Raw genomic sequence first — 23342 nt, 5'->3', positions numbered from 1 at the left:
TACTTTCTCTGTCAAATCATAAAAAGAACAAAAGAAAACCAAGAAATCATCAGTAGAAAATATACAAGAATATAGAAACCAGAAAGAAAAAGGAAATAAATTACATATTAATGTCTTCTTTTTTTTATCGACGGGAATACGATATTCGAACTTGAACCATCTTTCAGCATTCGGAAGCGAAGTACTACTAAACTCCGTCAATGTAGTTATCCAAAGTTAGATTCTAACTATTAATTAATCCCCTAGAAGACACATATTACAGAGAAAACAGAGTAATAAGCAGTGAAAAAGGAGATTTTCTTCTTCTTTCTTCTGTTTTTTTTTGTTTTTTCAAGATCCCCAGTTGGAAAACAAGGCTTCCCAAATTTCAGTAAAAACCTCAACAATCACCCTGTGATGGTGTGTCGAATTCAACGACAGAAAACACTGCAGAAGCTGTTCTAGATCCTTCGCCGAAAATATCTGCTTCTCGAAGATCATCTCCACCATTGACGTCCTGAAGTCGTTGTACGGATCGCTCGACTTCTTCACCACAGCAAAGCTGTCCTTCACTCTTCCTTGCAACGGAAGCAGACCCACGTCGGAGCTCTCTCTTCTACGGCTGCTGCTGCTCCCGTTTGGCCGGGAACGGCTGCGCAAGCGGGGCCGGGAGGAGTGGCTCTTTGAAGAAAACAGAGTGTCTGTCTCATCGTCACTGCTCGACCACCACCCTCTGTAGGTATTGCTATCAAAAGAAGACGTACTGAACGGGAAAAAATCGCCGTTGGATTTGTTCTTCTTTGAATTCCTCGCCTTCGTCTTCTTCTTGTCTCTGATTTTTCTCTGTTTCGAGCTTTTTTCATGGTGGTTGTAGAAGGGGTTTAAAGGCTGCGAGATCGGCGAGGCTGGAGGGCTTGTGTGGCCGTCGGGATTAAAGGGTTTTACAAAAGGAGGGTACTTTTCAAAAATCTTGCGTCTTGGTAGCATTACATCTTTGATAGAGATAATGGGTTGGTTTGAGTCGGAGCATTTGGGTCTGCAAATGGAAGGAAACGGTAGAGCTGCCGGCTGTTTAGGAGGCGGAGCGGCGGCGTGCAAGTCTTGCTGGTTTTCAGGCAAGAAGACGGATTTTTCGATCACGTCAGACAAGTTTCGGGTCCTGCAGGAGCCGAATGAGGATCGGAACATGTTTGAGAGCTTGAGTTTGAATCGGTTTTCCATTGCACTTGCAGAGAGCTACGGAGAAGGAGAACTGAATTTCTAGAGAGAGATGGAGGAGTTTGGATGAGAGGGATATAAATGCATGAGAAACCGAAAGTGGGAGTTTTTTAAATGATATTTTAACAGTTGTCTAAGGAAACTTTTTGCTGGTTTTGTCCTCTTCTCTGTCATCTAACAAGACACACTTGTTTTGATTATTTGATTATATACTGCCTGTTGTTGACCTCGTAGCCACATTTTATTTTATTTTCGTAGATGTTAAAGTAATCGTTAGAACGAATGCGATCTCCATTGTGTATCCAAGTCGAACTTTCTCCTCACAGTTTAAATTAGTTAAAAGTGAAATATTACCAGTGTAAGAATAATGTTTTATTTTCTCGTTACCTGTATTTTAGTTTCAACCAATTTGAATCTTGCCTTGAGAATGAATTATGAATGTGAAATCATTGAGATGAATGCATGGGCAGCTAGATGATGAACCAGTTGCCTGCAGATCTGAGGAATGCCTTCTATCTATGGTTATTAAGTAATTGCCCATTCACTATATATTAGGTAGTGTGCATGGGGATGGACCAAAAACTTTAGTCATCTTTTGATGCTACTAAAGGTGTATAGTTGAAATTTAAACTATATTTGAAAGAACGTAAGTTTCTATATTTGAAATTGAAGAAAGAGAGCGTCGCACTGCTCTAGTTACTTGGTTCTAAACCTTGTACCCTTGTATGCGAAGTAGGGTTTGTGTATAAGCAAACTATATATCCTAAGAAAATTCAAAATTGTAGCTTAAGATATGATGTAGATCCTTGCAAAGAAGATTTCATTATATGAACATTAAATTTTGCACCTGTGTATTTGTAGATTTTTTTCACATGTACATGTGACACTAAATAATTGTACATGTTTCATGAGACATGATTTCACTTGTTTGGGTTTATTATGCAATTTGGATTCAATTTCTCCGAGCAAGCTCTTCCATCTTGTAGACGTTTTATGATTAATGTTATCTGTGATGTCATTTGGCTTCATGACATTCTAGTGTAGTTTTTACCTTTTTCCAAGACATTGTTACGTTTACATTATCCAATTCCAAGTTAGATTAATTGATGACTATGTTACAAGGAAGTAAAAACCTATGTACTGAACTATATGCACTTCCATGAATTAATGACGATGAATAGAGTAAAATACTGGTGTCAAATAAACATCGGAGATCCAAAATTATTATAAACTATGGATGTTGCTTTCTTGGTTCTTGTATAGGAATCAACTGCGGGCTGTTATGACCTTCCATTAATATATATCTATACATGCAGGTATGTATTAAAATGAATTGTTATTGGCACTCTAAATTGTTTATATTTATGAAAAGAAAAATATGCTTGTTGTGAGGAGTGCACAATGAGATTTTTGAAGTGCAAATAACAGTCCCCTATATTAAATTAACAGAAAGAAGAAATTAGATACTAAAAATTATTGGCTTAGCAAGTGATGGATTGTCTTAATGATGTGTCACCAATAGGAAAGAAGTAAGTACTTAATTGATAATCCAATTACCAACAACCACATCCTTTAGTTTGCAAAATTTAGTTTAGAAATTTTCTCTCTAGTATTACGCATTTTTAAAGGGTAATACTAGGGAGACTAAATTTGGAGACAAAGTTTTAGAAACTAAGTGACATGGAAGTCAATGATTGGTATAGAACTTAAACGTTGATAAACATGTTGATTCCTATTGGTGACACATCATTTAGTTTGCAAATTTAGTCTCCTTAGTATTATCCATTTTTAAATAGGGAACATGTTGGTCCTTTTGTTTTTTCTTAATATACGTACAGTGGAGTCTCTATGCTGGTAAGTACGTTTACATAAACAGACAGATGCATGAAGCATGGAAATGGGAGGGTCATTAGCCAACATATTTGTAGCGCAGCCTGGCTCCATTCAACCACTTACCATGCATGTAGAAAGTACTATGTGCTTGGAACCTAATAGTTTAGTTTTATTGATGATTAATAATTGTTATCGCATTCTAAAAAAAGTTTAGAATTTTCATTCATCATAAAAGTATTGTTTTGAAGTCTGAATAATATATAGGTTCTCTGCTTGCGTAATCTATGTCCATGAGCTACAATTTTAATAATACATGGTACATTTTCTTTGCCGAAAGACCATACAACAAATGCACAGTATTCTTCAAAACCATGTATATTCGTCCATATGCAAGTTCTCATTTAGCTCTTGAAATTGGAAGAGTTTCTATGAGCAGACGTCGTTGCATAAAAAAGAATGCCCTAGAAAGTGGTAAACCTGATCAAACATGCAGGTTTATAACCCACCAACCCTGGTAACGTGCATATTTTCATACGAGAGAGAGAGAGAGAGAGAGAGAGAGAGAGAGAGATATTTGAAATGTGAGATTCAGACTGGAGGACAAAGGTTATATTGTCACCTTTTCCATGTTGTATATGGGTAATAATATTATTTATCGGGCTTTTTGATGTTTATCTGAATATTTGGTTTATATCTGTTGTCAACATGTTCATGTCTGCTTCCAATTCGTCCACTGGTTAGAAGACCAATTGAGAGGACCTAAAACTCTTAGCTTGAACCAAAGAACAAGAAAAATTTTCATGTACTGAATACTATGTACGTTACAATTTTAAAACAAAGAAATCCTAGTGGCATATATATATATATATATATATATGTATGCATGTATATATATGTATGTATATTTGAAGAAGAGCATCCCAAAGTCTTAGAAGCTTCCAACAACTAAAGTACAGATTGGGGAGCGCAGGTTCTTGACCTTTACTACCAATGCTCCCATGCAACCAAGAGCTAACAGACAGTCTTCTGAAGATGGGATTCATTTTTTATGTAGAAGTTCGCTCTTTGACAAGAAGAAACTTATTGCAACGACATAGATTTCCTCATCCACTTACACTTGCTTTCATGCTCTTCTTATGATTAAAAAGTCCAGGCTCTGAAAATAAAATAAAAAAATCGATCTGGACTTGCAAGAGGTGCTAGTGTTTGACATTTTGAGTATGACTTTTGAGTGAAAATGGTGGTTATTATTTCCACGATTAGCCCAAAGGGATAGGGTTGAGTAAACAAGACAAGGGCAATGGACCAAGCTATGAGCCAAAGCTTGCAAAACACTCATCACCCTCATTGGAAATTTGGGATCTTAATTTATGTGGTGTCTCTAAAACAAGCCAAGTTTTAGCTAATTCAGAGTCATATGTGTTTAAATCTAGTTAATTCAGACTGAAAACAAGATGATTAATCTTTAGGGTTCAACAAGTCAAACCCTAGCTAATTCTGGCTGATTTCTGTCTAATCTTAGTGAATTCGAACCTGAAAAATAAATTAACAACTCTAAATTTTAATACGAAACAAGATGAACAATCTTTAATAAGTTAATTTGGACTAGAAACAAGATGAGCAATCTTTAGGGCTTAGTTGCAATCTTAAGTTTATTTGGAGTTTCTATAAACACAAGCCAAGTTTTGGATCATTCATACTGATTTGGATCTAATTCTGGTTAATTAACTGAAAACAAGATGAACAAGCTTTAGGGTTTAGTTGCAATCTTAACTATATGTGTATGGTATTTATAAAAACAAGCAACACCTTGGCTAATACTGACTTACGTCTGTCTAATTCCGTTAATTCGAACTTGAAAAAGGATGATCAATCTTTAAAGTTAATTCGTACCTCTGTTTAATTTTAATTAATTCATAAAACAGCTCAACCCTAAACAGTGTTGATCTTTTTAGGGCAAGGAGCAATTTGGCAAACGCATCCCATTCAAGATGTGGATTGTTGGGCACTGATTGGTAAATATGGACAGGCTTTTCAAAATTAATCACAGAAAAAAAGAATTGGACCCAAATATAGGCACAACAAGATGAAAAAAAACAAAGTTTATGAAAATTGCTTGGAATTTTTACCATATCGAGTAACTCAAATCAATCAGACTCATTTTGTATAGTTACAGTTGCCTGTGCAAGCACGGGCTTTTTAATTTTTATCCACCCGTGAAGAACAACCTTTTTTGTCTTAGTAGTTTGGCATCCTCTTGTCTTTGTCCAACTTCTCTATTCTTTTCTTCTTTTTTTACTTGTGAACAGACTGGTTATACAATTGTACGTAGTTTAATATTGGAGATTAGTGTGTTCTAATCTAATCTGATACACTTAATTAACTATCTCCATTGACCACCAATTTTCGTGCATCGTGCACGAATTGTTTATTATTCATTTTTGTTGAAGAATACAAGAATTCTACATGATTTATTTTGTGTGGTTTTACTTCAAGTTACTCAGCGACTTTAGTATAAATCCCAAACATTATTGGTGTGGTTTTAGTTATGGACCGTTAATGTGTCTCTCTAAAATACTGACATTGTTATTATGTCATGTCGTTATGAATTTATCCACCACCCTTCATTCCTAATTATAAGCAACTTCTAATTGTAGGTTTTTTCACGTTGATATCCAGTGACACGATTAAAACACAATCTCGATAGTCTAAATAACAATTTTTTTAAACTCTTTTGGTGGCCGGAAAGATTCATAGAGGTACTTCAGTCTACCCTTAGCCACCATTGTGTAATTCACCAACGCCAAGAATCGAACCTAGAACGAGCTTTGTGAAATAAGCTTGAATTTTTTTTATACAACGATATATAACATATATGATATTTTAATTGATAGTAAGAATAAAAATCGAAGGCTTTGAAGGCAACACTCACTCCATCTCTCTCATTTCCCTCACCCTATTCACATTTGTTGTATCTATCAAGAGTCTTGCCTTTTGTCTCCGGCAGAAAGAAGTAAAAGAACACCGTTCCAACCACCATTATTCCCGCCAGCACGAAAAACATTCCACCAAATTTTATATTGTTAGAGATGGTTAGAAATGTCATCGACACCACCCGCTCACTAAGCAGTTCACCGATATGGCTAGACTAGAACCTTGGGCTTGTAACCTCATCGGATAGATTTCCGATGAGTATTACCCATGTTATGGGCCCGAGGCCAATTGAAAAGAATGCAACATCGGCGCAAACAACCACGATGCCCAAATCCCATATCCCATGTGGGCTTACTACTCGAATGCTCGAGAAATTTTGAATATGTATAATTGTCTTTGAGTCAAAGTGACAAATCTTTGAGTCATATCTATATCGTTCAATTTTCTTTGGGTTGATCTCATTTCATTCGGTTTCCTATTAAAGATATGATAAAAAGAAAAGGAGAAAAACAAACAAAAAGCTCTTTTTTAGGAAATAAGGAATATAATTAAACTTCTTTCATAAAGACTTCTTATTTCTTTTACCCCCTTTTTTTTTTTTTTTTTTGGAAAAATGATATCAGTTTCATTGGAATAGCAAGAAAGAGTGCATTCTTAAAGAAGAACGTCTTCTATTAAGTTCAAGGGTTCATTTTCTTTTTTATAAAGAAATTTTGAGAGCGTTTTACTTATTTGTTATTATTTAAAGAAATAAGATTACTAATAGGATCTTCAAAAAAAAGTTACTTATAGGAAGAAGCACACATAATATGCTTTTCTGCAAAGTTACTTTACGTGATATTTTTTGGACAAAGAAACACTTTATGTGATTATGTTCTCATTTAAAGCACTTAAAATTTTTGTCAAAAATTTTAAAGTAATTTTGACTATCTCTTAATCACCTTCTAAACTGTTTCTAAAGTAGCGAAGAACCGATGATGAGATTTGTTGTGCAAGTATCTACCCCTTAGTGTATATAATACTGTTAACTGCTTAGTAATTTTGGTATTTGAATTTGAGAAAGTAGAATCCAAATAACACAACTAAATGCTGAATATAAAATAGTTCAAGAAAATAAGAGTCGGTATCCAAATAACACATCATTTTTGCAACCCATTTGACATTAGATGCCTTGAGAACTAATTGCCCATTGGAAAGGTTGAATATGCAATTTATACATCTTTTTTTTTATATTACAGTGAGAAAAAAAAATCAAGCGGTTAATCTAATTTAATCCTGACTCTTTTTCCGACCTACTTTCACTGCTTGGGCTAATCCCTGCGGTCAATGTGAACAGTTTTTTCAGCTAAGAAAGAAGCATTTGATGCTCGTCCCCCTCGTCCTCAAATAGAGCCCCAATTTCTTCTAAGCTCTTCCCTTTGGTTTCTGGCAAATTGAAGTAAAAGAAAATAGTGCCAACCAACATTACTCCTGCAAGCGCAAAAAACATCCCTCCAAATGTAATCTCCCTAGAAATGCTCAGAAATGTCATGGCCACCAACCCACTCACCAATCTGTTCACTCCGATGGCCAAGCTCGAGCCTTGGGCCCTCAACCTCATGGGAAATATTTCCGACGAATATACCCATGTGATGGGCCCAAGACCGATCGAGAAGAAAGAAGCCGCAGAACAAACAGCCACCACACAAAGCGCAATTGCCCATTCAGGCTTCTCACTTGAGTACTCAAGAAACTTGGACCCAAATCCCAAAGCCGCCAATGAGATCGCCATGCCGAAAGAGCCTAACAGCAAAAGGGGTCGTCGTCCATACCGGTCCAGGAAGAGTGCCGAAACCAAAACAAAGAAAGTCTTGGCAATGCCCATGAGGATTGTGACTCCCACAAGATGCCTCTTGTTGTGAATTCCGGCCTCTCGGAAGACCTCTGGGCTATAGTACACGACCGCGTCATTGCCTGAGGCTTGCATGAAGAAGTTGACTCCGATGGCAGCGATTAGAATGCGGCGGATCGGCTTCGTGGGCCTCACTAGTAACTCTCTCCACACCCCTTGTCCATGCCAGTTGTTTGAATAGGAACTAGCATGCAACAACGAGGCAGCTTTTGCTATCTCTTTGAGCCTCAATTCAGCTTCCTCTTTGGTTTCAGATGTTCTTATCAAAACCTGCTTCGCTTCGTCAAGCCGGCCTTTCATGACCAACCATCTATGCAGAGTAAAATATCGTTGTATCAAAAAATAAAAGTATTGATACCAGTGGAACTATCAAGGTTTAAAAATACGAAACATATTGTACTCAAAAAAAAAAAAAAAACAAAAAAAAAACGAAACATATTGACTAAGAAAATACCTAGGGGACTCGGGCATTGCTAGCACACCCAATGCAACAGCAATAGCAGGCAAAGCTGCAAGTCCAAGCATAAGTCTCCAATTCATGTTTTGTGGGATGCCTGATAAAGCATAGTTGGAGATGTACCCGAGCAGTATTCCGCCGTTGATGAACACCTCCGGGAGAGAGGTGAGAAACCCTCGGGTGAGGGCTTGCGAGAGCTCGGCTACGTAAACTGGGGCAATCATGAGGGAATAGCCTACTCCGATTCCGGCCACAAGTCTACCGGCTAAGAGAAATGGGAAGGATGGTGCTAGTCCCATTAGAAGTGCACCTATTAAAAATGTTAACGCAGCCAGGACTATAGTGTAACGCCTGCCGATAATATCCGACGTCTTGCCGGAGGCAAGTGATCCGATCAATGAACATACATTTAGAGAGCCAACCAAGATTTCTACTTGCGTTGATGAAAGATTGAAGTCCTCTCTGATGAAAAGAGAAGCTCCACTCATCACCCCAATATCTACAAACAGAAAAGTCCTTAGCAGACAACAAAAACCCTAAATATAATCATCCTTTAGTTATTAATTTTGTGTACCATAATTCAAAGCGCATTTTTTTGTTTTCATTCTTACAAATCACAATTTGACATGTACAAAAATAACGCATAAAAAATATGAAAAAAAAAAACTTCTACAAATGTGTTAAACCTGTGATTGTTTGATAATCATTTCCATGATTACGTCGAAAAAAATAATGCGGTATTTTCAATTCAAAGGCAATTTTTAAGGAATTGAGGGTAACTAGTTACCATAGCCCAATAGAACAGAGTTTGTGGAAGCCAATATAGCACCGGCAAGAGCATATTTGTTTAGACCGGGCTGCGTATGAACTTCCGGTGCTTTAGACTTTTCGGGTTGACATCGATGATCTGCCGGCGATGAAGATTCTGAATCATCAGCAAGCAGAGGATGGAGGTGGTCCTTCTTGCTTGGCTCCATAGCAGGAGCAAATGCCAATCCAACTTGGAAGAAGATATGCACGTTTGAATAAGGGGATGTGTATGAAATTTTTTATATACGGTAATTCGGGTAAAAGACATCATTTTCTTTTTTGTTTTTTATGTCAGAAAAAAATTACAAAGAAGATGCTCGACGGATTCTGATATTCCAAACAACATAACAAATCCCCACAGCCACATATAGGCAAACTTAGAGAATTAGACACAAAGTCGAGTTAAATATGTCGTAAATCGGCTAACGAATTTGCTATCATGTTTACTATGTTTACTCTAACCTAATAGTAAAATGGTAACAATAGAAAAGGAATGGTAATAAGTGCTTTTGAAAAAAAGGTACTTTTGTGAAAGTGGGACTGGACACGCTGTCTCCACACGCCTGTACCGTATGCTGCCAAAATGGCAGGTCTGAAACGAATAGACTCTGCTTCCTCGAGTTGGACCAAGCCAGCGCAGCCACACAGCAAATACAGCATGCATTTTGTTTCATATCTCACAGATAATGTAACAAATTTAAGATTAAGGATATGTGTTTTGTTTCATATTTTTTATAGATAATGTAACAAATTTAACATTAAGGATGTGTTTTGTTTCATATTTTATAGATAATATAACAAATTTAAAAAAATTGCCAAGAAGATTTTCTGGATCATTATTGTGAATCCCAATTTTGGCATTAGGCAGGTCATCCGGATGACAAAATAATGTCCTGTATTTTAATATTTTTATTTGATATTACACGATTGTTTTAAGATATTGTTATTTGACGTTGTCATTTCATACAAGTCATTATCTTTCTATGGCTCCAACTTCATTATGTATGAAAGTTAAACAAGTGTGTGACCGTAGGGCCTACAGCACCTGTAATTTGGTTATGATATTGCATTAGAATATAATCTTCTAATCTATAATCAAGTAACATTAAGTAGAATGATGTGGTAAGCTCTTACGATAGACTTCCATCATTCAATGGTGAATACTAGTTTTATCAAAGACCAAAATTTTCTGCACTTCCTTTTATCCGCTTATCTTCGTTTTAGCCGTTGAATTGAAGGAGTGAAAATAAAATGAAAGAGAAAATCATAGTGTGAAAAGCGCTATTTTTAAACATATTCTCATGTAGGTTTTGGAAGAAAGTGTGATAAGAAATCAACATGCACTGGAATTCGATCGAGAGTGACTAGTAAATAAAGATAAAATATGTGTGAACACAAATAGCAGAGGAATATTCCTCCATATTTCAAATCAAACAGTGAATCCACATGTGCTTGGAGCATTTGGACCATGTGCTATGACATCCACTGATCATCATCATTTGCTTGGAATTTTTTCGAAAATGCTGGGTGTATGATGTCTACCTTTTTTAATGGGATGTGATATCCACACATCCTATTTTACTTCTCACACACCATTTGAATTCTCGGCTGTCAGATCGAATGAATTGAAGAAGATCAACGGACAGAAATTATCAAGGATGTGTGAGAAGTAAAATAGAGTGTGTGGATAGCACACCCCTTCTTAATGATGTCAATATTTGTAGTGACATACATCTCCATTCTGAAAAGTTGATATATTTTTACTTTTAGCATGTTATCAGCACCATGTCAACCAGGAGCAGATCTATTAAGGAACCAATATGGTCCTAGGATCATCCAAAAGTCCGAATAGTTGGCTGTGAAGACCACTGAGGACCACCTAAATCTGGGCATTTGATGGTAGTGGCCACGGCGGAAGAAAACCACAAAGGCCAGCCTGAGACCATCTCCAATGGTTGGGCTAAAAGCCAAATTTTTTAGCCCGGAAAATTTAGCTTTTAGCCCAGAAACAACTTTTCTGCTCCAACCGTTCTGGCCTAAAATTTTAGCCCGGGATTATTAAAGAATGAACTTATGCAATTTTTTTGTTAAATTAATTTTTTTTTTAAAATAAATATGTAGACTATCGTAAATTAATTTTATGAACATTTTAATCTAAAAAAATTTAAATTCCGATAAATATTGAAAAATCACTAAATTTCCCACAAAGCAAGCCGTCAACTTTTACCAATCTTTCAACCCTGGGCTAACTTTCAATTCACCAACATTTCAACACCAAATTTTCAATTCACCAACCGTTGAACACCACACTTTCAACTTTCACCAACTATATAAACACCAAACTTTCAACTTTCACCAACTATATAAACACCAAACTTTCAACCAACCATTCACCACCAAACTTTCAGAAATCATCCTCTATATAAACATATGTCCAATATTTGTTGATCACACAACCTTTCAACCTTCAATCATCCTCTATATTCACCCATATTTCAACTTTCAAAGAGTTTTTGTTTCCTCAAAGTGGGGAATAATAAGACATAAAGTGGGGAATAATAAGACATAAATTATTGGATAATTAATAAACTTAATTAATAAATTATTGGATAATTATTGGATAATTAACAAACCACAATTAATAAACTTAATTAATAAAGTACATAATTAATAAACTTAATTAATAAAGCACATGATTAATAAACTTAATTAATAAAGCACATAATTAATAAAGCACATAATTCATACACTACATAAACTTAACAATCATATCCACTATCTTCACTTGGTGATGGACTTCGTTGAAATGTTGGGATATAGGGTTGAGAAGATTCATCATCTTGAAACATACTCCTTGAGGCAGACTTTCGCATAATTTCCTTTTGCTTACCACGTAAGAACTTTTTCCTCTCTGGAGTGTATTGGCTGAGGTCCTTCATCATGAATTCAATTTCAAACCTATTTTCCTCCTTATCCGAGATTTCCTTCATTTGCAAACGCATTCGAGCCGCTTCTTCTTGGCGAGCGCTATGAGTTTCATTCAATTTTGCCATTCCGGTATCAAAGTGTCCACTCATCAGATCTTGGGACTTCCCTTTTCTCTTTGCTTCCTTTTGCTTATCTCTTCCTGGGGGCCTTGCAAAAGAAGGAGATGGGGTCATTTCATCGACATCTTCAGCAACACCTTCATCTCCGGCATTTGTCTGTGCAGCTTCACGTTGAAATAATCTTCCCCATTGTTGGTCCGCATCGGTTCCCCACCTTGGACAATCCTTGAGGATGTCCCAAGCATGTTGCAACTTAAAAACTTGATTTTTTGGTGTTACTCTTGTCTTGTAAATTTCCATTGCTTTGTCACCCTATGCAAAAAATACATAAAAATAATTAGTTCCAACATAATATTATGTACATGACAAATAAAATATCAAGAACAAAACTCACAATTTCTATGGCGCTCCTCCCACTAGCCATGCCAACCACGGCTCTCTCCAAGCTTCCCTTCCATAAAGTGCATGCTTTGTTGATAGTCTTCCACCGATCATAAACACCACCACCATCCCGCTTGCTACCATTGCAGTTTTCTTGAAACTTTGCAATGATTTTATCCCACAAAACCTTCTTATTTTAATTAGTGCCAACTGCACCATCTTCGCTAACAGAAACTCATGCCAAGCATAGAGCAACATCTTCCTCACAAGTCCAATTACGACCTCTAATATGCTCTCTTGCCATGTTGAACAATTTGGAAATGGAAAGAAATGGTAGAAAGATAAATTGGAAGAATTGTAAGAGAAATTTGAGTTTTGTGTGGATGTTTGAACAAATACATAGGTATTTATAGAGTTTTTGGGTGAATTTTGAGTTAAATAATTTTTTTTAATTATTTTAACCGTTAGATTTAAATTTGGGCTGTTAGATCTTTTTTTTTTACCGTTAGATTTGATTATATTTGATCTCAGCCATTGGATTCAATGTATTTTAAAATAACATATTTTAAAAAATCAAATTTGAATTTGGACCGTTGGTCAACGGTCCTTGAAACACATCCGTTGGATTGCAAAAATAGCCGTTGGACTTCAGCTAGGTGGCCGACAACCCGCTGACAGCGGGGCCCACCCTGTCGGGCACGGACTGCAAGCGCTCCGCGTGGGGCGCGTACGCGAGTGAGCGGGCCGAGACTGGCCTTTGGGCCAGCGAGTCCAGTCGCGCGGGGGGGGAAATCTGGGGGGAATTTGGCCCAATTTTAACATTTGGCATTTAGCCCAATGTTTTAGCATGGGTTGGAGATGGTTTGGGGGGGGAATTTGGGGGGAAATTTGGCATTTAGCTCATTGTTGGAGATGGTCTGAGGAGGAAGAAGAAGAAAAACAGCTTGTTTTCAACTTTTTACGCTCGACAATACAGCGTTTCATTCCGTCATTTAATGAGTATTTGCTTTATGGCCGTTTGTTTTTGGGCCAAGGCGTTTTCTAGCTTTTAGAAAATTAAGCCACATCACTTTATTTTACGTCTTTGCTTTTTTTTTTTTTTTTTTTTGGGTTGAAATTAATCAAATTATATCCTTTTGTTCTCTACCGCTTCCTCATTCTTCCTTTCTTTTTTTTTTATCTAATTTTTAATTGCTATCAATTTCATCTTGTTTGTGTGTATGTTATTCTCTTTGTTTTATTCATTTTTTATTATTTTCATTTGTTTGCATCGTTTTCGAATTATAGAAGACAATTTGTATGCTTATTTTTCAAATAAAAGAAGAAAGCAAGTTTGAATCCGGGACGCCGTGGTTGAATAGGAAAGCTCTAACCATCAAGATAATGCATCACTTGCATTGTTTGCTTCATTTTAAACCAGTCATAAAAACTGAAAATAAAATCATTTAGGTATAAAATGCTGAAACTGAAACCTTATGGTTCATTTTGGAAATAATCCCAAGTTGTAGTATGTAGCGTGTAAATGAAAAGTTAGTAGTCCATCATTTAATTTTTCAAGATTTTTTTGTCTAATTTTTTTTAGAGCTTTTAAATTAGGACCACCCGATGTTAAAATCCTAGATCTGCCACTAATGTCAACAATCCATTCTTGATAAAAATTTAATAATATAGAATACTAGTCACTCAGTCAATAAAAATAAAAATTAAAAAATTAAAAAAAAAAAAAGGAAGAATTAAATCGTCACACGATCCAGCTTCATTGTTTTATTTTATTAGACAAGTGATAGCCAACAAAAAGGAACAGAACACAAATCTTCAACTTCAAGTACAGGAGTAAATGATGTTAATTACTTGAAATACAAGTCGTTTCAATCTGTTAAAATATACATATATATATATATATATATATAATAACCCTTTCATTTGAACAAAATTGACAATTAAAACCAAGCCAAACTGAAATGAAAAAATTTACAGTGCCCTGCCTGATTGCCACCGTTGATAGTTAACGGGCTCCACCTGGTCCACTGTCATGCTAAAACCGCGCCATTCCATCAAGTAATTTAGTATCACGGTGAGGGCATTTTCGTAAACAAAAATTCAAAGCATAAGAAACCGAACTTCACCGCCAAGCTATGAACTGTGAAGCACAAAACTCCATAGCTCAGCCTCCCACTGCGATAAGCTTCAAAATTCTCCAAATTACCAAAAATGGTGAGTTTATCTGTTACTAATTTGATATTACGTATAAATATTATTTTGTTATCCATAAATATTGAAACTTTTCGATGTACTTTGTTTGATTTTCCTCTGTTTTTCTGTGGAACAAAACAGAGCAAAGGCAAGGCGAGCTTCGGGAAGAGGAGGAACAAGACCCACACGCTGTGCGTGCGGTGCGGGCGGCGGACCTTTCACCTCCAGAAGAGCCGCTGCGCCTCCTGCGGCTTCCCTTCCAGCCGGATCCGAAAATGTCGTCTTCCTTCTTTGTCTCCACTAATCAGCTACAAGTTTCAATCCATTTCAAAGTTGAAGGATTAATTTCTTTATATTTTGGTTTTGATTTTTGCTAGTTGTTGTGTGAAAAAACAAAAAAAAAAAAGATAATTGGAGCGAGAAGGCGATTCGGAGGAAGACTACAGGGACTGGTGGGATGAAGTACATTCGCCATTTTGCCGTTGGATTCAAGTTTAACTTCAGAGAAGGTATGAAACCAAACACTTTTCAAAGCCCATTACAATATTTACCCTGAAAACAAAACGTACTGACCTGCTATAATGTCATGTGAGTCCTTTAATAAACGGAGGTGGATTATCTACCCTTCCATTTCCATATTCTTTCCATACCCTCTTCTGTTTGTATGGTCACGATTAAGACACGTCAACATTTTATATTCCTATTACTTTTTGTTTTATTATTTTTATAAAAAATTAATATAAATGTTGACGTGGCTTAACCGTGATCATACATCACAGGAGGGCATGGGGAGAGTATGAAAATGGGAGGGCAGACAATCCATCTCCTTAATAAAAACGGACATCCTACAACGAGAATTTTTAATTTTATATGATTGTGGTCGTGATTTTACAGTTTAATAATTTTTTCATGGTGTGTGAATCGCATGTGGGGTTACATCAAGACTCATCTTTAAGTCCTTACCTTTTTGCATTGGTAATGGGTGAGTTAACGGGGCATATTTAAGATGATATTCCTTGGTGTATGCTTTTCGCAGACGATATAGTGTTGATAGATGAAACTCAAGAAGGGGTAAATGCGAAGCTTAAACTTTGGAGAGAAGTGTTGGAATTTAAAGGTCTTCGCCTAAGTCGGTCAAATATAGAATATATGGAGTGCAAGTTCAGTGTAAATGGAGGTCCAAATGAGTTAGAGGTGAGAATAGGAGACCAAGAAGTATCAAAGAGCGATTGCTTTCGCTACCTAGGATCTATCTTGCAAAAGAACGGAGAATTTGATGGAGACCTCAACCAGATGAAGTGGAAGAGTGTATCCGGCATGTTGTGTGACTATCGTATGCCACTGAAACTTAAGGGAAAATTTTATAGGATGACAATAAGGTCGGCGATGATGTACGGCCCAACAATCGGCACGGAATGTTGGGCGGTGAAGCATTAACATGTACATAAAATGGGTGTAGCGGAGATGAGGATGCTTCGTTGGATGTGTGGGCACATGAGAAATGATAAGATTAGGAACGAGGATATCTAGGTAAAGTAGGAGTAGCCAAAATTGAAGGAAAGATGAGAGAAAATCGATTACGACGGTTTGGTCATGTGCAACGAAGGCCTACTGACACTCCAGTTAGAAAATGCAACTACAGGACAAAGGTCCAGGGTCGAAGGGGTAAATGAAGACCTAGGAAGACTTTGGAAGAGACTCTAAGAAAAGACTTAGTACTTGGATCTAACAGAAGACATGACACAGAACCAAACGCAATGACGTTCTAGGATTCATATAGCCGACCTCACTTAGTGGGAAAAGGCTTTGTTGTTGTTTTTTGTGAATCGCAGGTACTGAGGCTGCTCCAATAAAGAAGAGAGCCTCCGTGTCGTCTTCGTCGTTTGTAGATCATGAGCTTCCATCTGAGTTTTGGCTATGAATGATAAGTTAGATCTTTGTGTTTACTTTCAGCAATAGTTCTGGTTTGAAAGTTTTCGTAATCCACTAAGAACAATGGGTATGGTTGGTTAGAATGGTTTTTTGTGCGCTTGAAACTGTGAACCTGAAACCGCGACCGAAACCAAAAGAATCACAGCAAATGATGTACAACTGTTCTTAATTTCCATTAAAATTGGTTGGAGTTGGCCAGTCTGAGGTTTGCTCTTTACATACAGTAATGGCCTGGCCAAACAGTACAGTATATCAATCAGAGATTTTTACTGTATTTACATATAAATTATAAAGAATCAGGGCAATGGGATTCGGAGACTATTTCTACAAGTTCATCCCTGCACCGTCAATATATTCAGTAACTTGTGAAGCAAGTTGGTACGTCCAGTTCACAGCGGTGCCAAAAAAGAGCTCCCAAAACCATAGATCCAGTGCGAGTACCGTGGAAAATATGAGCAATGCCAAAGTCTGGTAGCGGTTCAAAGGCCAACCTGATAGTTCCGCCATCTTCTTCAGAAATGGAAGGGAACTGCTCTCCAGATCCTGCTTCCTTATGGACCACGCGGAAATCCATTGTGCCTCAGTAGGGATGAGCTCCAACTCTTGCAATCGTCTCCCCAGGTCTGGCATGTGACCCCCTCCGTATAGTATTGCAATCTTGTTGTTCCCGCTGTCGATTGCTTTTTGGAGAGCATCTATGGCAGCTCTGTTTCTCTCACCAATAATCACAGAGCTCTCTTCTACATCGGCTGTAGCCTGCGTGAATCTTAACCAAGTAATACATGCGGGTTAGTTTTGAGTTTCCTGCACGCTAACAACTTTCCTATTCAAAATTTAGCACCAATTCACAGTACCCTTTGAGATTAAAAACCCAATTGACAATTGGTTTGATCAGTTATGAAAATCTGTACATACATACGAAGTGACGGAAAGCGAAACTCATGGAAAATACTTACTCAGATGTTAGTCTCTTGGCCAAGAAGACCTTCATCGCAGCACCAAAATCAAGCCTAGACAAGGCTTCTAGTTCTGGAAATTCCGACTCCTGACTGCCCGTGTCTGCACAGACACCTCCGATAATGAGAAGGCCAACAAGTGGCATCGGAAGCACACGTGCGGCCCACAAAAGCTTAGATCTCCAGGGACCAAGGTCTTCTGGAATTGAAACAGTTTGAATCATGGCTTTCGTGGATCTAACAGTCATCTCTCTCGCAAAAGTGAAGAAGCTTTCACCCTTTTCTTCCTGAAAGAAATGAACATGGCATTAGATGCACCAATGATCCTCAAGCATTTTACAGCCTCCAAAAAGGAGAGAGAAGATACATACCTGAAGCAATTTGAAAGTCTCGAAGTCGAGATCTGCATGGTACCAATTCTCAGACTCGTAATCAAGACAGTCTAATTGGAAATCAAGCGTCAGAACTCGAGCCATCTGTCGCTGAATGCATCCCAGGATGTTAAATCCTCTTGAGCGGGAGCCCTTGGCTTTTAGCCTTTTTGTGGCAGCAAGGAATCTTCTGTTCTCTAAACTCTCCCGGCTAGTCACCATCTCATACAGGACACAATCATAGGACTCAAGTTCCTTTTGGAGGGTCTCAAAGTACCTGGAAATTAAATAAAATTTGGTTGAGACAGTTTCCTAGCACCATTTCTGAAAGTCTCTTGCACTCTTGTGATGCATTCATTAGCACTCTAATATCCAAAGTACAATACTTTTTCCTGAAAGCGTTACGTATAAAACTTTTATGAAAGCTACCCTTCCCAAATTCATCTCTCAAACAACTAGCATTGCATTTATTTAGCTCAAATCGCGCACGATGTTTGAGCAACAACTTTTCCACTTGATCGATATTTTAGAATTAATAACGCTGTAGCTTCCGAGTTCATATATTTCACTAACAATCAAACAATTCTGCTAACTGCAAAACTACTAAAAACGAAGAAGCAATAAAAATCACAACGATTGTTCGAAGATACATACTCTTTATCCGCGATGTGAATTGTCGAAACCAAATCAACCTACAACACCAAAGAAGAACAAATTCAAAAGTGACAAACCAAGCCCACTTACAAAACAAAAGAAACCGACTCAAAGAATCCAACTTTACACACAATACCTGAAGAAACGGCCTCAAAAGCGACCAAGGGAACCGCTTTTTGTAGCTGACAACCGCCGTCTGCAGCTCCCCGGTGCCGCCATTGTCACCCCTTTTGAACCTCATGAAATCCGCAATCGAATTGGTCTGCAAAAATTGCTCGGCGGAGCCGTCCTCAATTGGGCTGACAGAGGAGGAGCCGAAGACCTTGAAAGGAAGGAGCCTTGGGGATTTGGGGAATCTGAGGGTACGTTTGGAGGATTCGAAAGGCCTGGCCTTGAAGGTGGTGGAGGTGGAGGAAGCATCGGAGTGAGTGGCGGAGTTGGAGGGAAACGAGGAGGAGGAGGAGAGAATTGAGAGAGAAGCTGAGACCATGCTTTCTCTCTCTAGAGAGAGAGAATTGGGGGGTGTTTGGATAAACAAAACACCGAGGAAATGGTGTATGTCGATGGAGTGAATCTACGGGCCAAAGCAAAAGGGAGGTGGTTGAACCTCGTGGGATTTTTTTTGGAAAATATGTAGAGAAAAAAAAAAAAAAAACCAAAATTTGGACCCACAAAAAATTCCAATCACCATTTTAAGTTTAAGATAATTATAATTAAAAAATTAATATGAAAGTATTGATATATCCATAAATGGTAGTAATACTCATTACCCTATTTATCATCTTGAATGAGTTTAAATTTTAAGATTTGTGTTAATCCTCTACACATATCTCAAAATTTAAATTCATCTAACGATGATAAATAGAATGGTGATCATTATCATCACGCGTGATGAAACTTATCTAACGAAAATAAATATGATGCTGAGCATTATCATCACTTAAGGGTGGCGAGCAAAAATATTCCTCTATAAAAGGAGCGAGTAAGTGAAAGATGTAGATTTCCTCATTAACTTTAAACAAGCAATTGAAATTTGAAAGTTTTTTAACAACGGATTTTCTACTATCACAGAGAAAATGTCAATTACACCAATACCTGCCAACAATGAATCAAATAATTTCTGAATATCCTGAAAACCACTATATCTCCAGCAGTAAACCGCAGCCGAACATCGTGACCACGCGTAGATATTGAACGAGAGCTGGAGAAACGAATATTTCACATCAATCTGAGGTACACCTGCAAAGCTTTCTCTGCATGCTTATGATTACATGATCGTTTTCTTTTGTTTTATTTCAAAATTTCCGCCACATCTGCCTCACTGTGACAAAACCCGAAGGCCTGCTTGTAAATCCTCTAGGGTGATTGTTCTAAGTTCGTCTGTATCTATACAATCAAAATCGAGCCTAAAATCCAAACTCTCTCTAGCATTCACTAACATCGTATCCACTAAACCTCCATTCATCTCCTTGCACTGCTTTTCTGTTGTCTCTCTTCGAATCAGATCTGCAACTGCTTCTATACTGCACGAAGAGTGTAACTGAAATCCATACAACAAGCTCTCCTCTGTCTGATTATGCATCTTGATATGGAGGATCCTTGCTAGGTCTTCTGAAGTGAAGTCACTAAAATTGAAAAATTTGGTCACACGTCGACAGAAACCTTCATTTGAAGCAATTACACGTTTCATTGGTTCGCTATATCCTGCAAATATGACTACGATTTTTCCACTATCCATGACAGACATGATCTCTTCCAATGCTTCCAAGCCATAGTCTTTATCGTCTGCCTTCTGCATGGGTATTAGTCGATAAGCTTCATCTACAAAAAGGATTCCTCCCTCTGCGTCTTTAATCTGTGCAGAATATTACAATTAGGGTGTCACAGAAGAGCACTCACGTCCAAGAGGTGTGAAATTAGAACATAAATAGTTCCAAAAAGATCATTGTCTTACCTTCCTCCTAGTTTTGGGTCCAGTGTGACCAACGAATTCCCCAACCAAATCGGTCCTCTGTACTTCTGTTACTTTATCAGTAGGTAGAATTCCTACCATATGGAGTAATCTTCCAAGAATTCGAGCTACCATGGTCTTACCTGTTGATAGCAATAACCATATCTATCATAATTATACTACAAAGATGTAACCCAACAAAGTATATTCCTCTTTTTTTTCTTTTTATGCTTATGAAAATGCTAGTGGTATATTACAATTTGTCTTTAAAGAAATAGGTTTCATGATCCAATCATCACTTACCAGTTCCAGGATTTCCAAGAAAAGCCATATGAGGCGGTCTCCTCACACCAACTTTCAGCCCAAGGGCCTTACGCCTCTCATCCAAAAGCATCCCCTTTGCCCATTTCCGTAGTTGTACCTTGAGCTCATGCAAACCAACAATATTTGATAACTCACTTTCAAGTTCATCCATCTTAGCTTTAGTTTCACTGCATGCTTCAATTGCTTTTTTTCTCCTCTGCTCTTCATAGTGCCACTGTAATAGTTCCCGCAACTTTTCATTTGCACGGCCCTTAGATAAGTGATGTATAGGAGTCATGCCCTCCTACAATTCAAAGGCGACAACATTAGCATATACTTAGATGTTATCCTTGAGTAAAATGAATGTTGCAAGTAATGAAATAAGCAATACATCGTCCTTAGCACTGCAATCAGCATTGTACTCTAGTAATGTTTTGACAGTTGAGAACTCTTCAGCTGTAAGTGAGTACCACACAGCAAGGTGTAGTGGTGTCATTCCATTCTGCATGGACAGAGGAAGAGACTTTTTAAACATGAGTAGCACTTTGACACAATGGTTAGAAATCCAAAACTCAACAGAAATTGACTTGGGTGAAACAAAACTTACATTTGCCTTGGCTTCGATAAAAGCACCATGGACAAGAAGCAACCGTGCAGCATCATTGCATCCATTCTTTGCTGCCATGTGCAATGGTGTTTCTCCGTACTGCAAAGCTCAACATGTTATTAACACCCAAAATCAAATAAGAAATCTATTATAAGACAACAAATTCAGTTTCAAAATTGAGTTTCGAAACGATTGAGGTGATACAAAATTCAGACATGAGACCTACCATGTTCTTGGCTTCCAACTCAACTTCACCCGGCCCTTGCCAATCAAGAAGGAATTTAACTATGTCGCCCCTGTTGTAACCAGCAGAAACATGAAGTGGAGTTTGTTGCATCTGCATTCAGGGAAACAAAGGATTCATTAGAGGATAAGATAACCTTACTTGATGTTCACATCCAATGGTAGTGATACTATCCTACATAATTATCACCAAATGATAAAAGAAATGCCCTGCCGTTTTACTAACCAAAACTTCAAAGAAAACCTCCTAATCTCACATTTCTTTATTCCTTTCTTGAACTACCCTTTCTGTAGTTATAAAAACTAAGGTTTATGAACTGACCAAAGAAAAGTATATGCCTACAAAAATATAAATACGGTATGGTATCGGATCTTCAATTTAGCAACACAGACCATTTAGAAATGAAAGTCAATTAACTTAACCCATCTACCAGTAATGACAACCCTGAAAAGAAACTGACTTATCCGTCATCGAACAGTTTAACACACTTAGATCCAGCTCAATGCCTCTCTTCAATCCACCCAAAACATCAAACGGTACATAATCCACAACTACATTCCATTTTACAGGCTCTACCACAATATATTTACCAAGAAAAAGATCAATACTTCCCTTCCTTTATGCACCGACATCCGCATACAATTATAAATACAAGAAAATATAGTACATTAACCATCAAAGAAGCCAAATCCTACATTAAAGTGGTAAAGAAACATGATCAAACGGGTTGAATTTGCACAACCCAATTGGCAAGTATTCCAAATTCCAAAACCCATCAAACAAAATGCACCCAGAATTTCAAAGACGTCAGCTTTCGACACGAAATCGAATTATTGAAAAACCCCATTTCGTGAATTCAAATTTACAAGAGAAGGATATCTTACAACGGCATTTTTTTCGTTGAGAAGAGATGGGGTTTCCCGAAGCAGCTTCTGGAAGCCAAGAAGGTCGCCGGACTGAGCGAAGCCGTGGATGGTGGTGGGCTTGGCGGATCTCGACCGTTGATCTGGATGCCTCTGCATCCTTCCTTCCCCCCTGTATACTTGTGGGTTCTTGCTAACTCTCTCTCTCTCCCCTTCTCAGACAACAGACAAAAGAAAGATGGTCGAAAATGAATTGAGAAAAAACCGAGGAGAGAGGTTTTAGAGGGAGATAGATTTTGGAGGCGTCAAACAAGGCATGCGCGTTTATTTTATTTTTTTGGACGATAGAAGTATGCGCGTTTATTTTTTTGGCTTTTTACACTTTTAGCACTTTTTCTTAAATCCTCAAAGGTAATCCCTAGAGCCCCATTTTTCATCTAGGTTTCTACAGGTTTTTCCTAAAAGGAATCATTTTTATAGGCTAAACCTTAATCTATGCTTTTGTAGTTTGGACGAAGTTCCCCTTTAAGTCAAATATTTTACAGAAAGAGAAAAATAGTTTTTATCTGTTGAATTAACGTCCTTTTAGTTTTTATAATTATGTTTGAACAATCGTTTTGAAAATTTTATTTTCACGATTTAACTTTTATTGCTCACTAATTACTCCAATCAAAGGACAAAAAGCTATTTCTTAAATTTTTTAAAAACAAAGATCATA

The 23342-nt window shown here is 37.5% G+C and overlaps 4 protein-coding genes across 4 annotated transcripts; all 4 read right to left on the bottom strand.

Annotated features, from left to right (window-relative positions):
* Positions 1-330: 330 nt before the first annotated feature.
* LOC137729770 (transcription repressor OFP8-like) lies at positions 331-1244 on the bottom strand. The gene has a single exon (XM_068468796.1). The coding sequence runs from the start codon at positions 1198-1200 to the stop codon at positions 331-333; it is 870 nt and encodes a 289-aa protein (XP_068324897.1). The 5' UTR covers positions 1201-1244.
* Positions 1245-7140: 5896 nt separating this feature from the next.
* LOC137720209 (probable polyol transporter 6) lies at positions 7141-9289 on the bottom strand. The gene is made up of 3 exons (XM_068459250.1): positions 9100-9289; positions 8310-8811; positions 7141-8165 (listed from the first exon to the last, which is right to left on the bottom strand). The coding sequence occupies exons 1-3, from the start codon at positions 9287-9289 to the stop codon at positions 7310-7312; spliced, it is 1548 nt and encodes a 515-aa protein (XP_068315351.1). The 3' UTR covers positions 7141-7309.
* A 7535-nt stretch (positions 9290-16824) lies between these two features.
* LOC137747012 (uncharacterized) lies at positions 16825-19245 on the bottom strand. Its single transcript, XM_068487012.1, has 5 exons — positions 18793-19245; positions 18657-18694; positions 18003-18279; positions 17632-17918; positions 16825-17441 (listed from the first exon to the last, which is right to left on the bottom strand). The coding sequence occupies exons 1-5, from the start codon at positions 19144-19146 to the stop codon at positions 17000-17002; spliced, it is 1398 nt and encodes a 465-aa protein (XP_068343113.1). The 5' UTR covers positions 19147-19245; the 3' UTR covers positions 16825-16999.
* Positions 19246-19639: 394 nt separating this feature from the next.
* LOC137710636 (uncharacterized) lies at positions 19640-22927 on the bottom strand. Its single transcript, XM_068449716.1, has 7 exons — positions 22646-22927; positions 21744-21854; positions 21518-21616; positions 21302-21412; positions 20911-21214; positions 20611-20750; positions 19640-20511 (listed from the first exon to the last, which is right to left on the bottom strand). Exons 1-7 carry the CDS (start codon positions 22781-22783, stop codon positions 19975-19977), a joined length of 1440 nt encoding a protein of 479 aa, XP_068305817.1. The 5' UTR covers positions 22784-22927; the 3' UTR covers positions 19640-19974.
* Between the last annotated feature and the right edge of the window lie 415 nt (positions 22928-23342).

Source organism: Pyrus communis, chromosome 1, assembly GCF_963583255.1.
Source record: "Pyrus communis chromosome 1, drPyrComm1.1, whole genome shotgun sequence".
In the NCBI taxonomy this organism is placed as follows: Eukaryota; Viridiplantae; Streptophyta; class Magnoliopsida; order Rosales; family Rosaceae; genus Pyrus; species Pyrus communis.
The sequence above is the reverse complement of the archived record's forward strand: the minus strand, read 5'-3'. Positions and strand labels throughout refer to the sequence as shown.

Bases quoted from the DNA above. Each gene is read 5' to 3' on its own strand.
- LOC137747012 (XM_068487012.1), bottom strand. From the start codon at position 19,146: ATGGTCTCAGCTTCTCTCTCAATTCTCTCCTCCTCCTCCTCGTTTCCC. The intron at 18,695-18,792 runs GTATTGTGTGTA...TTGGTGTTGTAG, and splicing joins TTTTGAGGCCGTTTCTTCAG to GTTGATTTGGTTTCGACAAT. The intron at 17,442-17,631 runs GTAAGTATTTTC...TACTTGGTTAAG, and splicing joins GCCAAGAGACTAACATCTGA to ATTCACGCAGGCTACAGCCG.
- LOC137729770 (XM_068468796.1), bottom strand. From the start codon at position 1,200: ATGGAAAACCGATTCAAACTCAAGCTCTCAAACATGTTCCGATCCTCA.
- LOC137710636 (XM_068449716.1), bottom strand. From the start codon at position 22,783: ATGCAGAGGCATCCAGATCAACGGTCGAGATCCGCCAAGCCCACCACC. The intron at 21,617-21,743 runs GTAGGTCTCATG...TGAGCTTTGCAG, and splicing joins AGTTGGAAGCCAAGAACATG to TACGGAGAAACACCATTGCA. The intron at 20,751-20,910 runs GTAAGTGATGAT...TGCTATCAACAG, and splicing joins TCTTGGAAATCCTGGAACTG to GTAAGACCATGGTAGCTCGA.
- LOC137720209 (XM_068459250.1), bottom strand. From the start codon at position 9,289: ATGGAGCCAAGCAAGAAGGACCACCTCCATCCTCTGCTTGCTGATGAT. The intron at 8,812-9,099 runs GTAACTAGTTAC...TTCTGTTTGTAG, and splicing joins CTCTGTTCTATTGGGCTATG to ATATTGGGGTGATGAGTGGA. The intron at 8,166-8,309 runs GTATTTTCTTAG...TACTCTGCATAG, and splicing joins GCAATGCCCGAGTCCCCTAG to ATGGTTGGTCATGAAAGGCC.